This window comes from Papio anubis, chromosome 15, assembly GCF_008728515.1.
Source record: "Papio anubis isolate 15944 chromosome 15, Panubis1.0, whole genome shotgun sequence".
Lineage (NCBI taxonomy): Eukaryota > Metazoa > Chordata > Mammalia > Primates > Cercopithecidae > Papio > Papio anubis.
This window is the reverse complement of record NC_044990.1, coordinates 223596-240405: the sequence shown is the minus strand read 5'-3', so window position 1 is coordinate 240405 and position 16810 is coordinate 223596. Positions and strand designations below refer to the sequence as shown.

General features: G+C 38.6%; 1 protein-coding gene across 7 annotated transcripts in view; it reads right to left on the bottom strand.

Moving 5' to 3' along the window:
* The window catches only part of XPO4 (exportin 4), a 109744-nt gene that overhangs the window by 82790 nt on the left and 10144 nt on the right, over positions 1–16810 (bottom strand). For 4 of the 7 annotated variants that reach the window (XR_639490.4, XM_021929451.2, XM_003913640.5 and 1 more), the window contains exons 2-3: positions 7025–7130; positions 1103–1244 (exon numbers count right to left, since the gene is read on the bottom strand). Coding sequence is in view for 4 of the 7 variants with exons in the window: in XM_021929451.2 (XP_021785143.1) it covers positions 1103–1244; positions 7025–7130 (248 nt within the window). In the remaining 3 variants the exon portion in view is untranslated. Of the gene's footprint in view, positions 1–1102; positions 1245–1354; positions 1526–7024; positions 7131–16810 lie in introns of all 7 variants that reach the window. The other 3 variants (XM_009191570.4, XM_021929453.2, XM_009191571.4) reach the window with 2 other exon arrangements.

The following is a 16810-nucleotide window of genomic DNA, read 5'->3' as shown; positions in this document are numbered from 1 at the left end:
TTTTGTAAAATGTTTAAGCAATAAGATACGTATAATATAAAAAGAAAATTTCACCTCATTCCACAAAACTGATCCTATTTGCAATGGAAGCTACTTAAAGATTCTGGAACTTCTTATAGAACCTTTTCTATGCACATTTGTCTTTTTTTTTTTTTTTTTTTTTTTTTGAGAAGGAGTCTTGCTGTGTCACCAGGCTGGAATGCAGTGGTGTAATGATCTCGGCTCACTGCAACCTCCGCTTCCCAGGTTCAAGCGATTCTCTTGCCTCAGACTCCCGAGTAGCTGGGACTAGAGGCGCGTGCCACCACACCCAGCTAATTTTTGTATTTTTAGTAGAGACAGGGTTTCGGCATGTTGGCCAGGATGGTGTCGATCTCTTGACCTCATGATCTGCCCACCTTGGCCTCCCAAAGTGCTGGGATTACAGTTGTGAGTCACCACGCCAGGCCCTTTATGCACATTTCTATGTACATATACAGGTAACATTTGATTTGTTAGTGGTACTTAGCTTCTTCCCTCTCCCCTGTTTTAGGATACTCACCTGTGTTATATTAATACTTACAATTTTAAATTTAAAATACATTAAAAGAAATAATCACCTCTACTAAGAATCAAAAGAACAAGTAAATATAAAGGTTCTTCATCTAAGTCTAAGGTCAAGTTTTATTTATAACTAAGTTCTTCACAACTCAACAACAAAAAACTAATATCCAGCATAATCTTTCCAAAGAAACAAAACAGAGAACCAAAAGCTTAAACAAAAGGTATTATTTCATCAAGCACCAAAACTACCTACAATCATGTGTATACAAGGGTTTAAAATACGAGCCCCACATAGAACGTAACCTTAAACATCTACAGCTTTTTAAATTTTTTTCTTTTTTTGTACTTCATAGAGACGGGGTCTCACTATATTGCCCAGACTGATCTCAAACTCCTGGGCTCAAGGAGATCCTCCCTCTCAGCCTCCCAAAGTGCTGAGATTACAGGTGTGAGCCACTATACCCAGCCAAAAGTTTTTAAAATGCAAACAAAAAAAGCTCTAAAAAGACGCACATAAGCTCAGCAAAGGTATTTCAGCGGTACCCCTCCATGTACTTACTTGGGCCTTTGTAAGACATAGGTTAAAAGGAATGTTCGCAGAGACTCGATGCTACCTTTTTCCAAGAGAATCCACTCTCGGACAACTGCTTCCATTATGGCGGTGGCAGCTTGAAAAAGGACATAGTCCACTTTACTAGTTTCTGAGGAGAAAATTAAAAACTTTATTTAAACAACTGTTCATTTTACCTTGAACATTTTGCGTTTATTAATTTTAAAACAGAACTTTTCAGACAAGGAATAAGATGGTTACCTGTTCTTTTTTTTATCCAGTGACCTTGCTCTAGCACCACAAAGAGGTTAGTTCCTCTCAGAAGACACCTCAGGCAGGTGGCAGCTAATCACCGATCACAATTTTCACAAACTTTCCTCACCTCTCTTCAACTGTTACTTCCAAAGCATGAAGAACTAAAAAATAACACAGCTTTAAAAAAAATAAAAATAAAAATATAAAGCAATCAGAAAATTTCCTAAGATTCTCACCCTGTGCAAAACAGAACTTTGTATTTGAAAAACATTATAATAAAGTAGTCATTGAACATTACTATCTGTGATGAGCCATGCTGTTAAAATGTTTCATTTTTAAGTATTCAGCTTTCAGCAGGATGGCCCATCTACAATAGCAAGTCCAGAAATAAAAACAATCATGTGCAGGTTTTCTTTCTCAAAATGTAAAAAACAATGTAAGTCACATTTACACAAGGTGAGAAGTGCTTGTGAATTTTCTGATTGCAGTACTGATCAAACTGAGTAAAATCCCAAAGCTACACTTAGAAAGACCCAGTCTTAGCTAACAAGTTATAGTATCTGATCTAAAATCTAAATCAGGGGAGAAAAAATAGAAAATTAACACACTTTAAAATTTTTTATATTAATTTTCTATTTTTTCTTTTATTCACCAATACCACTACAATCAGTTTCCAAACAGCATTATCAACAGGGAGAAACAGTCGAAATGAAGTCAAGAAAAAGCAGAAATTTTCTGAGGCTCTAAAAAATAACCATCATGTGAAATCCATGAAAAGCCCATGATTAGACTCCAGATTATTTGCCAAGATCACTGGACATGCGTATCTGAAAGCCATGAGAAATTAACTCTAGGCATAGACTGGCACCTTCAAGAACTTATCAGAAGAGCATGAAGATATACACAGTCAAGCACACCATTTTCTCTCCTATTCAAGCTCAGGTCATTTAAAAATCTTACAAGTGTTCTTGACATGTTTAGCTATAAAAATGCATGAGAAAAGGTGTACCCTATATAAATTCCTACCACATTAGACTACTACATAGGAGTTTTCATCATACCAAAACCACTAAGAGAAACCAATTTGAATCTTTTTTTAAAGTTTTGATTATTCTATGCTATCTTAACATGAACTCTAACTGAGATGACAATCAGAATTGATACAAATTCAGAAACTTTAAAATATAATAAATAATTAAAATAAAGCAATAGCTTCTAAAAATGTGAACCTATTAGAAAAGATGTGCTTACAGTTCTAGGAGTTTAAAAAAAAAAAAAAAAAAAAAAAGATTTGAACAGAGACCCAGCTCCATCTATTTAGATCACTTAAAGAGAAATATGTTACTGTCTCATAAAGGTAACTCAAATAATCTCTGATTATAAACCTCTTCTTAAAGAAAATGATGTTTGTTTGCCTATCTTCATTTTCTATTGCAATAGTATAAATTTTAAGGACAAGAAACCAGAAATCCTTAACCATGGATTTCAACAATGAAGCAAAATCTAAGGTACTCTCAGAATTTTAGATATAGACCTCCGAAGACCATCTAAATCAATCCCTCCATTTTACAGGAGCTGAGGAAACTGATGCCCCAAGAGACAGAGAGGAAACTGAGGTCACACGGCTGGTAAATGTCTCTTGAGCAATACTAATCTACCCTGAAACACACATGCCACTGAAGACAGAGCAAATAAGCACCTTCACTGTTAACAAGCACTGAAACATTCCTATTTCTAACTATTTGTTTTCACATCCAAGCCTTTTTCTGCCCCTTGGAGGTGGGTGGGTGTTGGATATGAGGGGGCAGTTATAGAAAATGAATATTCGAAATTTTCAAGAGACAAAAGTTTCTTAATTCTTTTTCTTAGACACCTCTGCATGGTATTAAACGAAGATCTGTAAATACTCCCATAAGAAGCTGACTCTAAGAATGGAGGAATTAAAAAAAAAAAAAGCCAAACTCCTAATTTAAAAGGAGAAATTTTCCTAAACTAATAAATTACCCTTTCTCATAAAAACCATTATTAGCTGTCATAAATTTAACTTACACATAGTAGAAATATGCAAGAGATGCTAGAAGGTACTCTAGAAGCCTACCAGTATGAAATCAGAACTTCACAAATACATATGAGCCTTACTTTTGCTCTCTGTTATACAGATGCCTGAAACTACAGGGTTTTCATGAAGAACTCACAATTCATCTAGCATTTTTTTTTTTTTGGAGATGGGAGTTCACTCTTGCTGCCCACACTGGAGTGCAATGGCACGATCTCCGCCTGCCACAACCTCCGCCTCTCAGATTCAAGTGATTCTCCTGCCTCAGCCTCCCGGTAGCTGGGATTACAGACATGCGCCACCAGGCCCAGCTAATTTTGTATTTTTAGTGGAGATGGGGTTTTTCCATGTTGGTCAGGCTGGTCTCGAACTCCTGACCTCAGGTGATCCACCCACCTCAGCCTCCCAAAGTGCTGGGATTACAGGTATGAGCTGCCACACCCGGCCTCATCTAGAATTTCTAAACTAACTACTTTTGGTAAGATCTGCCACTGTTCAGAGAATAAATTATTTTAGGTCACTTTAGCAAAATGCTTTCATTTGCTACCATAGTAGCTTTCTTTAATAATAATTATGTAAATAAAATTAATTTGAATTTTGTCAGCCATCTGAAACTAAACAGAAACATGAAGACAAAAGTTAAGTTAATAATACAGGAAAAGCACTACACTCTGACCAAAAAGTATTTTTAAAAAAGAAAAAACCCTGGTAGTGAAGCCACAGATACACAGCTACTACAATCAACTCCCTGGCCTTAAGTATTTCTGTCCAAAGCACAGGCCATATAAGCTCCAAAAGTCTGCGCTTTGACTCAGCGACAACTACACCCACCAACTAAAGACAAAAAGTCTCAGATGGAAGATGATTTATTAATTCCCAATGACTGACAGCACTACTAAGGAAACAATTTTCCAGAGATGTCAAAGTTTACCAGTTTAACTGACTTTTTGGTGGTTTATTATTTTGGGTTTTTTGGCACTTCTGAGATCAGAAGTCAAAGAAATCCATTTCTCCCTGAGAAGGAGCAAAAGAATGCCACAAAGTTAGCTCCAGAAGAAATAAACCAGTCCCTCACAGTTCTTGATTATTTAACAAGAATAGAACTCACTTGTTTTTTTAAAGGAACATATGACCCTAAAAAATTTAAATGCCTAAGTGCCAAAGACTTCTGAAGTGAAAAAGTCTAAAAGTGCTCTTCTGACAAAATGCACAAGCATGCTGCATGCACGCACAGCTGCATACACCACACACACACACACACACACACAGAATACAGCAAAGAAAATAAAAACTAGAATGAAAACAAAAGGATAAGAAGAGAAAGAAATGAGGAAAAATGAGCGACATACAAAACTCAAGTTAGAAGTGAGAAGGCAGAATTTTAAGAGGCCAGAAAAGGGAAGCATCAGAGAAAGTCTCCCCTTTAGTAGAATATATTACCCAGACCTTCTGTAAAAATGACACGTAATCCCTAAACAAGAATGCGAAAATTCTGAAATGCGATTGACTGCCACTTGTATGAGAAGTCTTCTTAGAGGAATTTACCCTTCTGTGCTGGTGGCAACTGAATAAGGAGTGAAAAGATTTTCTGTGAAGTTTAGATGTAAACATTAATGTAACACAGGGCTTTGCAGTACATTAATGATTATGCTTGTAATACATGCACTCCACCTTTTAAACAGTCAACGTCTCAAAACCCAAACTGATTTTAAAAGCATGGCCGGAACTAGCAATACTACTCTTTAGAAAATTTTATCAGGAAAACAAAAGTATTCCAAAACAAGCTCAATCATAACAAAGCAACAATACTTCATAAAATACACATATTCTAAAAAGGAAAGAATGGTATAAACAAATATGCTCTAATAAAATACTTATAAGTTAGATCAACTATTTCCCAACTAGTGTAGAATGACACTGAATTCCAATACAAAGTCAGATGAAACACTGATGGAATCCTAGTCAATGTCGTTAAGGCATATGCCATGAAAACCAGACTCAAATTATTTTAGGTTAATAGTTTAACACAATGGTTTTCTAAATCCATTAATGCTGAACAATTTCAAGGCAGTAAGGATGAGTTAATGCTCCCTTAAACTCTTTATGCTGTTTAGTTCTGCTTTCTTTAACACTGAGTTAAATAGCCTCCACAGGTGTAAGTTAAATCTTCTTAGTGCCAGAAACGAATCGACACGACTATAAAAGCTGACCACTGAAATGAGTAAGTTAATTAATTAAAACAGCTTCAGTGAGAATTTAAAAGGTAGTTGTTGAACCTGTTCCTCTGCTAAGACCTAACTCCTGACAGAGACAGAGCCACCTTCACCACTGCTGCTAGTTCCTTGCAGAGAACACAGCATTTTTTAAGCCGATCATATTTTTTAAAAGCTGTTTAAAATCAAGTATATGGCCATGATATTTACCTTACTGTTCACAAAGTGCTTTTACATAATGAAAAGTAATTACATTTTCACCTCACAAAACAACTTAAGAGAGCAAATCCATCAAGGCAAATGGTATTATTATGGCCGTCAGGCAGATGCAAAAGAGGCCCAGGGAGGTGAAGTGACTTCCTCAAGGTGCACCACTGGTACCTAGATGTCATAGTTGCTACATCAGCACTCTTTCCACTACAATCAAACAACTCTCCTTCATAAGCCCTTATATGGAAAGCATTTTTAACACATAACTTTAAATGTAGTTTACTTCAATCTGGAAACAGCCTATTGGTCGCTATCGATAAGCCTTTACCAAAAGCACAAGAAAAAGTCAGACGTTTTAGTTCTTAATACTCGACTAACCAATATTATGGTCACAGATGACTCAAGTAGCTTTCTAGAGCCTTACAAAAGACGGCTCCCACTAAAAAAAATCAGCCGGCAGTAATCAGGTTATAAAATAACAATAACTAATGAAGTCTCTCTTACTATTACTGAAAAATATCTAAGAGAGAGATGGCACATCATATATAACTCTTAGAAAATGCCATCTTTGAATAAGACAGTTGTATTTCTTGTGATTCTTTTAGAAGAAATCTTTTCTGTACATGTCAGATATAAGATATTCATAAAACATATTTGACAAAAGTAAAAATTGGTGCTTTATTTTAGGGTACATACAGTGACACCCTACCCAGAAATGACTAATATTTGTTAGGCAAGCTGAGTACAAACTAAATGGTAAAAAAAAAAAAAAAAAAAAAAAACTATGGAAAACAGCTAAAAGAAAATGTAGACATCTCCAAAAACAATCTTAATTTTAAAACTAACACTGGGCTAAAAGATATTATAGTACATATCCTATAATAAATTATATTTGAAAACTGAAAAAATACTAAATTTTTCTCTCTGCTATTAACCGCCTTCATGTTATGGTCAATAATAAAACAAATTGGGGAACGCTATATCTAGGGGGAAAAAAATCCAAAGTAAAAACAAAGTTTCCTGTCTGGCTTTACAGAATATCTTTAAAGCTACTCCAGGAGAATGATTATTAATTTTAAAAATTGTAACTATACAAACCTGGTTTTTAAAAAGGGATTTAAAATAGTTAATGTTTAAGACAGCAAACCCAGATCTGATTATGCCAAAATACTTTATATTTTTTAAGTGAATACTTACCCAAAATATGCTTGCAAACTGCAAATGGTGATTTTGATTTCCTAAATGATAAGAATATGTGCTCTGCATGCTGGCGTTGTTCATTATTGACCATGGAAGGTGGTGCCTTGAGAGTTAAAAACAAGAACAGATACATTTATTTAATGACAAAACTTAAACAATACCATATTTTTACCCACAAGAACAGAAAATGCTTTCACTTTTAAGTGGCAAGAGAGACAAATTCTTGCTTAACTTTTTAAGGAATTACAGTATAAAACTTGATAATAAATGTCGAAAACATGGTTTCAGAAAAAAGGAAAAAAATTCCTGGCAAGGTTTGAGTCAGAATTCTTTAAAGGTTTTTTAAAAACCTGCATTTTAGAAAAACAGATACTTATCTAACATTTTTGGGGGTTTTAACATTTAGCTGACTTATTACCACCTTTTATTCCAAAATATACCACTTGGACTAACTTGACCTAGTTCAAATAATTTCAAAATTATTCAGTACTGGGGAAATTGAATCCAAGTTACTAAAAATCAATTTCCAAAAGCAATCCTTTAAGACACAGGATCAAACAGTTCCACCTCAAATTTTCTAAAATCACTATTAAACCAGAAAAATTTGGGAACAGTTAAAGTTTGGAATTTATGAAATGTATTTCTGAATAATAAATTAATCACCCAAAATTCAGACTTCTCTCTTAACAAAAACAATTTCTAAAGTCTGCCCAAGTTTTTTTTTTTTTTTTTTTTTTTTTGAGACGGAGTCTCGCTCTGTCGCCCAGGCTGGAGTGCAGTGGCCGGATCTCAGCTCACTGCAAGCTCCGCCTCCCGGGTTCGCCATCTCCTGACTCAGCCTCAGAGTAGCTGGGACTACAGGCTCGCCACCTCGCCCGGCTGGATTTTTGTATTTTTAGTAGAGACAGGTTTTCCTGGGTTAGCCAGGATGGTCTCGATCTCCTGACCTTGATCCGCCCGTCTCGGCCTCAAAGATGGGATTTACAGGCTTGACCGCCCGGCCTCAAGTTTTAAATACCATTTTGGTGTAACAATCGTTCTTCTAAAGACAATAATCTTTTGAGTCAGATCTACCTAAAATGTACATTCCTGTTACATGGGGTTTGGTTAACTTTTAACCTATTAAGACTTACAAATACTTAATTTGGGAAAGGGGGCTGAAGGTAGATGGCAGGAAAATAAACCTGTATTATTCAAACCATTATATAAAGAGGGCAAGTCATAATTTCAATTAAATAATCTAGATGATGAAAAATGTTACAATCAATTATATTAGATCAACACTCATTATAAATTATATCAATTATGCAACATTACTCACTCTAACTTCAGTCAAAATAATTTTTAAAAAGTTGTTCACCCAGGAAAAATTAACTACTGTGAATCTCTGGCTTCAGAGAATTCTTACAATTAGCTGAAGCCAGTTCAGACTACTATTCCTAATCATATAGCACCCTCTACAGTTCTCCAGATAAAACTGAAAATATTTCCATTAAAGAATTGTGTTGGCTGTTCCCTGTGGCTCATGCCTGTAATGCCAGCACTTTGGGAGACCAAGGCAGGAGGATAACTTGAGATCAGGAATTTGAGACCAGCTGGGCAACATGGTGAAACCCAGTCTCTACTAAAACCACAAAAATATTAGCCGGGTGTGGTGGTGCACACCTCCCAGCTACTTGGAGATGGAAGCATGAGAATCACTTGAACCTGGGAGGCGGAGGTTGCAGTGAGCTGATATGGCACCACTGCACTCTAGCCTGGGTGAAGGAGTGAAACTCTGTCTCAAAAAAAAAAAAAAATTATGTTAAATTCTTCAACACTTTTTTGAAAAGAATTTTGGGTGTGGCGGCTCACACCTGTAATTCCAGCACTTTGGAAGGCCAAAGAGTACAGATCACCTGAGGTCAGGAGTTCGAGACCAGCCTGGTCAACATGGTGAAACCCCGTCTCTACTAAAAATACAAAAAAATTAGCCGGGCATGGTGGTGCACGCCTGTAAATCCCAGCTACTCAGGAGGGTGAGGCACGAGAATCGCTTGAACCCAGGTGGCAGAGGTTGCAGTGAGCTGAGATCCCGCTGCTGCACTCCAGCCTGGACAACAGAGCCAGACTCCACCTCAATTTAAAAAAAAAAAAAATTACTAATAAAACTGTGAGGGCTGGGTGCGGTGGCTCACGCCTGTAATACCAACACTTTGGGAGGTCGAGGCGGGTGGATCACCTGCCTGGCCAACGTGGTGAAACCATCTCTACTAAAAATACAAAAATGAGTTGGGCTCGGTGGCAGGAGCCTGTAATCCCAGCTACTAGAGAGGCTGAGGCAAGATAATCGCTTGAATCCAGGAGGCAGAGGTTGCAGCGAGTCAAGATTGCACCACTGCACTAGAGCCTAGGTGACAGAGTAAGACCTTGTCTCAAAAAAAAAAAAAAAACTGTGAACAGCGAACGATATTCTAGAAGTATTTTCGTCTTTCCATTTTCAAATTATTTTGTTTGTTTACTTTTTGGGTTTTCTGTCTGTTTTTAAGACAGCCTCTCTTTGTTGCCCAGACTGGAGTACAGTAGCATGATCACAGCTCACTGCAGCCTCAACATCCAGGGCTCAAGTAATCCTCCTGCCTCAGCCTCCTCAGCAGCTGGGACTACAGGCACGTGCCAAGTCGAGCTAATTTTTGTATTTTTTGTAGAGATGGGGTCTCACTATGCTGCCCAGGCTGGCCTCCAACTCCTGCCCCTCAGTGATATGCCTGCCTTGGCCTCCCAAAGCACTGGGATTACCGGTGTAAGCCATCATGCCTGGCTAATTTTCAAATTTTTTATTCCCACCACCTTCTCTAGTTCAATAAGATGAGTCTGTGGGGTTTTTGTTTTATTGCTTTGTTTTGTTTTGTTTTTCTGAGATGGAGTCTCTCTGTTGCCCACGCTGGAATGCAGTGGCATGATCTAGCTCACTGCAACCTCCGCCTCGGCCTCCCAAAGTGCTGGGATTACAGGCGTGAGCCACCGTGCCCAGTCTTTTTTGTTTTGTTTTTTAAAACGGGGTGTCACTCTGTCACCCAGGCCGGAGTGCAGTGGCATGATCACAGTTCATGGTAACCTCGAACTCTTGGGCTCAAGGGATCCTCCCGCCTTTGCCTCTCCTGTAACTGGGACTACAGGGGCATGCCACCATACAGGGCTAATGTTTAAATTTTTGTAGAGGGTAGGCACCAAGGCTTATGCCTGTAATCCCAGCATTCTGGATTACAAAATCCCAAAGTCTGCTGACATTACTGACCCTGTGTATATGGCATAAACACTACTACCCATGTTATACTGCCACAAATACAAATCCATGAGTTCCTCAAGCAATTTCTGAATCCTACATTCTTTCCTATCTTCCTTGAAAAGCACAACACATGCGTAATTGTGCAAATCAATATGCTAGTTATTCTACAAAGAAAAAACTGTCTAATCTAAAAGAGATCCTCACAGCCACATGCACTTAATCTACTAGAAAGAACAGGTCTGAATATATTAATATAATAAAGATGATATTCTATTTATGTCAGATTTTAGAAATAGTAAACTATAATCTAAACGTTGATTTATATTAATCACTTGGTTAAATATTATCATACAAACAATAAAATTATCAAATCAATATATTAAATGGCAGGATGGTAGTCACTTTAGTTTTCTACAACCAAAATTTTAAATTCCTTCTTGAAATCTACTTGGCAATGGTTTCCAAATGGCAAGCTATCTGCATCAGACTGTCCTGGAAATGATCTAAAACTGGCAAGTAGATTTCCAACCCCAAAGGATTCAACAGGCTGGGAGTCAAAACCAAAACTACACATTTTTCCCTCAAAGTTCTCCAGGTGGTACTGACCCATAAAACTCCCCACTGTCAAACCTTACCCTTCAAAAATCTTAAGTTATCCTTCAAAACTCTGCTTCCGTCTTTCCTTCCTTCATCAGCCTCCACTCACCTTTCCCCAGTTGTCCAAGCACAACTAATATCTCTGTTCCACCTTACATAACACACTGCTTGTCCATCTCTATCACCCAACTTGCATAATGAACTACAAGCCTTTATTTGCTGCCCCCTGCCCTTTCTTTTGTTTTTGTTTTTGAGACGGAGTTTTGCTCTTGTTGCCCAGGATGGAGTGCAATGGCGTGATCTCCACTCACCGCAACCTCCACCTCCTGGATTCAAGCGATTCTCCTGCCTCAGCCTCCTGAGTAGCTGGGATTACAGGCACACACCACCATGCCCGGCTGACTTTTGTATTTTTACTATAGACAGGGTTTCTCCGTGTTGGTCAGGCTGGTCTCGAACTCCAAACCTCAGCTGATCTGCCCGCCTTGGCCTCCCAAAGTGCTGGGACTACAGGTGTGAGCCACCAGGCCCAGCCAGGAGAGAGGTATTTTTAAGCTAGTCTTTGTACTATTCTGACTAGGACAGAATATACATATTGTCTTTGGACTAAATTGAACATGCATGTTAAAATGTTTACTGTGAGCAGTAAGATATTAAAACTAAGAACATAGTTTACGACAACAAACTATGGAATGAGAAACAAGATTGTCAAACCCTTGAAGAAGGCAAGAAAGAAAAAATCACATGCACACACAATAAGATAACAAAAATAAATTATAATTTATCAGTAATGACAAGTAAATGTAATAAAACTAAATGCTCTACATAAAAAACTAAGATTGACAGACTGGATAAAAAAGAAAATCCAAAATTATTCTGTTTTTAAGAAATGCATATAAAACTCAAGGACATGGAAAGGCTGAAAGCACAAAGATGGAAAAAGTCCTTGTGCGATGGCTCATGCCTATAATCCCAACACTTTGGGAGGCCAAGGCGGGAAGATCACTTGAGGTCAAGAGTTCAAGACCAGCCTGGTTAACAAAGCAAGTCCTTGTCTCTACAAAACAATTTTTAAAATAAAAGTGAAAAAATAAGTTTACAAAAGTAGAAAAAAAAATCTAATCAAAATAAAGTTAATGAAGTTGATGTAGCTATCAGAGAAAAACAGAATTTAGGGCAAAATATTACTAAAAGATGCTGGGCCATCTCATAATTATAAAAGGGTCAACTACAATGGCATGTAATACCATTTATACGCATAAAACAAAACAGACAGAACTACCAACAATTCCACTAGAGTGGAAGATTAACATGTAACTCTCAGTAACTGTTAGCTTAGGAAGACAAAAGAATCTAACAAATTTGATTTAATAGCAAAAATACATTGCCCTTTAAGTGAGTATCACATTCTTTTCAAACGCACACTGAACAAAAACTGACAACGCACTAGGCTGTAAGGCATATCCAAACAAATTTTAAATAACAGGTATGTACCTGACATTCTCTGACCAAGAGCAATTAAGTAAGAAATTGACTTAACATAACAATAACAAAAATTAGAAAAATTCAAGGATGAAAAAAGAAATCATAATGGAAATCAGAAAACGTATAGGCCAGGCCGGGTGCAGTGGCTCACGCCTGTAATCCCAGCACTTTGGGAGGCCGAGGCAGGCAGATCACGAGGTCAGGAGTTTGAGACCAGCCTAGCCAACATGGAGAAACTCCATCTCTACTAAAAATACAAAAATTAGCTGGGTGTGGTGGCGTGCGCCTGTAATCCCAGCTACTTGGGAAGCTGAGGCAGGAGAATCACTTGAACCCAAGATGCGGCAGGTACAGTGAGCCACTGCAGAGATTGCGTTACTGCACTCCAGCCTGGGCAACAGAACAAGACTGTCTCAAAACAAAACAAAATAAAACTATCGTTTACAATAAACAAAAAAGCCAAAAGTTCTTTATTTAGAATAACTAATCAAATTGGAAAGGAAAAGCACAAATATATAAACAAGCAAGAATTAAAAGAGAAAGCAACTACACATGCCTCGGAAAATAAAAAGACATTAAAAGGATAGCAAACAGGGCCGGGTGCGGTGCCTCATGCCTGTAATCCCAGCACTTTGGGAGGCCGGGGTGAGCATATCACCTGAGGTCGGGAGTTCGAGACCAGCCTGACCAACATGGAGAAACCCTGTCTCTACTAAGAATACAAATTAGCCAGGTGTGGTGGTGCATGCCTGTAATCCTAGTTACTCGCGAGGCTGAGGCAAATTGCTTGAACCCGGTGGAGGCTGCAGTGAGCTGAGATCACACCATTGCATTCCAGCCTGGGCAACAAGAGCGAAACTCCGTCTCAAAAAAAAAAAAAAAAAAAGGATAGCAAACAAATTTATGGTGATAAATACAGCAATTCCAATCCTATACAGATTTCTTCAAGGGACTACAAAAGAGGAAACACTCTTCAGGCCATTTTAGGAGCGCAGCATATCATCATAAATACGCCAATACCAACACCAGATGAGGACAGTGGAGGAAAAGAAATTTATAGGTCAATCCTACTCATGAACACAGAAGAAATCTTAAGATATTTCACATAAGGGAGGTGATGGATATGTTAACTAACTTGACTTAATCATCCCACACTGTATATATATATTAAAACATTACACTGTACCTGCAAATGTATACAATTATGAGTCAATTAAAAATATTAATAAAAAGATATTTCATAAACCAAATCCAACAATGGATGTTAAAAATAATAATAATGATAATAATATACACTGTGACCAAGTTAGGTATCCCAGAAATGCAAAACAGAGTTAACATTAGAAAATAAATAAAGCCGAGCACAGTGGCTCATGCCTGTAATCCAAGCACTTTGGGAGGCTGAGGCTGGTGGATCGCTTGAAATCAGGAGTTCGAGCCTGGCCAACATGGTGAAAGCTCATCTCTACTCAAAATATAAAAATTAGCCAGGCATGGTGGTGCACGCCTGTAGTCCCATAGTCCCAGCTACTCCGGAGGCGGAGGCAGGTGAATCACTCGAATTTGGGAGGTGGAGGTTGCAGTGAGCCAAGATCATACCACGGCACTCCAGCCTGGGTGACAGAGTCAGACTCCATCTCAAAAAAGAAAAGAAAAAGGAAAAAAAAAAAAAAGAGGTCAGGCTCAGTGGCTCATGCCTATAATCCCAGCACATTGGGAGGCTGAGGCAGGTGAATCACTTGAGGTCAGATCAAGACCAGTCTGGTCAACATGGCAAAACCCCATCTCTACTAAAAATAGAAAAAGTAGCCAGGCATGGTAGTGTACACCTGTAATCCCAGCTACTTGGGAGACTGAGGCAGGAGAATCGCTTGAACCCGGGAGGCAGAGGTTGCAGTGAGCCGAGATCGTGCCACTGTACTCCAATCTGGGCGACAAGAGCAAAACTCCATCTCAAAAAAAAAAAAAAAAAAAAAAGAGAAGACTAAAATAAGAAGAAAATGAATGATGAAATGATCTAGAAAAGAGAGGCAATAACTAAATAAATCAACCCTATTACATTACCCTCAATTTTTTTTATTACATTGCCCCAAGTATATAGCATGATCTTTTGAGAAGGTATAAAAGAAACCTGGAGGGTGTTTTGTTTTGGTTTGGTTTGGTTTGGTTTGTGGCAGGGTCTTGCTCTGTCACCCAGGCTGGATGGAGTGCAGTGCTGTGATCATAGCTCACTGCAACTCTGAGCTCCCAGACTCGATGGATGCTCCCACCTCAGCCTCCTGAGTAGATGAGACTACAGGTGCAGGCCTCCACACATGGATAATTTTTTTTTAAATTTTTTGTAGAGACAGAGTTTCGCCTTGTTGCCCACTCTAGTCTCAAACTCCTGGGCTCAAATGATCTGCTTGCCTCGGCCTCTCAAAGTGCTGTGATTACAAGCATGAGCCACTGCACCCAGCCTGGTGGTCTTTTGTGAAAGGTTTCATTGAATACTGTTGAGAATTAGAAATTTTTCATTTCCCAACCATAATGACAAAGAGAAGAAAACTGACAAAAGACATTTCACATTCACAATTATGAGATAAGTCAGAAGATGAAGGCAAAAAGACACTTTTTTTTTTTTTGAGACAGAGTTTCACTCTTGTTGCCCAAGCTGGAGTGCAATGGTGTGATCTCGGCTCGCTGCAACCTCCGCCTCCCGGGTTCAAGCGATTCTCCTGCCTCAGCCTCCCAAGTACATGGGGTCACAGGTGTGCACCACCATGCCCAGTTCCCAGTTAATTTTTTGCTGCTGTTGTTGTTATTTTTAGTAGAGATGAGATTTCACCATGTTGGTCAGGCTGGTCTCCAACTCCTGACCTCAAGTGATCCACCCACCTTGGCCTCCCAAAGTGCTGGGATTACAGGCATGAGCCACTGCTCCCGGCAAAAAGACAGTCTTTCTGTGTTGTTCAATGCAGTAGCCACTAGACAGGAGACGTTTAAATTTAAGTTAATTACAATTTTAGCTCCTCAGATATACTAGGGATATTTCAAGTGCCGTGTGTGCATGGCTAGTAACTGTCACATTGCAAAACACAGATACAGAATATTCCTATTACTGCTACAGTTTTTACAGACTGAACTGCTCTAGATCGTGTCAATCATGGTAAAATGGATCACATAAGTGTCATCTCAGACCTTGAGTCTTCAGATGATGTGTTATATCAGTGGTTCTTAATTTAGGTAATTCTGTCCCTCAAGGGACATCTGGCAGTGTCTGGAAACATTTCTGGTTGCCACAACTGGGGAGCACTAATGGCAACTAGTGGACAGAGGGTAGGGACACTGCTAAACATCCTACAATGCACAAACCAGCCCTCAGCAACAAAAAGTATCCACCCGAAATGCTAATAATGGCAAGGTTGAGAACTCTGGCCCTAAATGAATTTTCTCCAACTCAACAATCAATAAACAAACATACTTCCAAGGAAAAAAATGTGGTAATCTCATTCAGACAGTCATTACACAAGAATTACATCATTACCCAATATTCTGTGACAAGAACCCAAAACAATCTGTTTTGCTGAAAGGACATGTGATATCATTCTTTCATCTTTTATGATTTGTGTGCAAAAAATGCTTGATACAGTTCATAAGTGGGCAAATGTTAAGGTAGGTGTATACATAAAGTTAATGAAAAACTGTTTTCATCACTCTAATTGCCATTTATAAATCTAAAAATGAAAATGATTTGTAACTACAAAACAAAGAATGTTCATCTTCTCTTCATCAATATTGTATGCCACCAGTGTTTTCAAAAGTATTATGAGAGTAAGAAAAAGAACCAGAAGTAATAAGAAGATAGAACCTGTTAAGGATGCATTTAATATCTAAAATCAGTATTTCATTTTGACAGTGGGAATGCAACAACCAGAAATAATGAGTTAGAACCTATAAGAATTATTTGAAATGTGAAATCCGGGGCTGGGCCTGGTGGCTCATGCCTGTCATCCCAGCACTTTGGAGAGGCTGAGGTGGGAGGATCGCTTGAGCCCAGGGGTTCGAGACCAGCCTGGGCAACACAGACAAACCTTGTCTCTACAAAAAATGCAAAAATTAGCTGGGCATGGTGGCCCATGCTTACAGTCCCAGCTACCTGGGCAGCTGAGGTGGGAGGATTGCTTGAGCCTAGCAGGTGGAGGTTGCAGTGGGTTGATATTGTGCCACTGTACTCCAGCCTGGGCAAGACAGCAAGACTCTGTCTAAAAAGAAAAAGAAATAAAGAAATGTGAAACCAGTGTTTACAAATCAGAAAAAATATGCAAAGAGCATGGCCAGGCATGGTGGCTCATGCTTGTAATCCCAGTGCTTAGAGAGGCTGAGGCAGGCAGACTGCTTGAGCTCAGGAGTTCAAGACCAGCCTGGATAACATGCAAAACCCTGTCTCTACC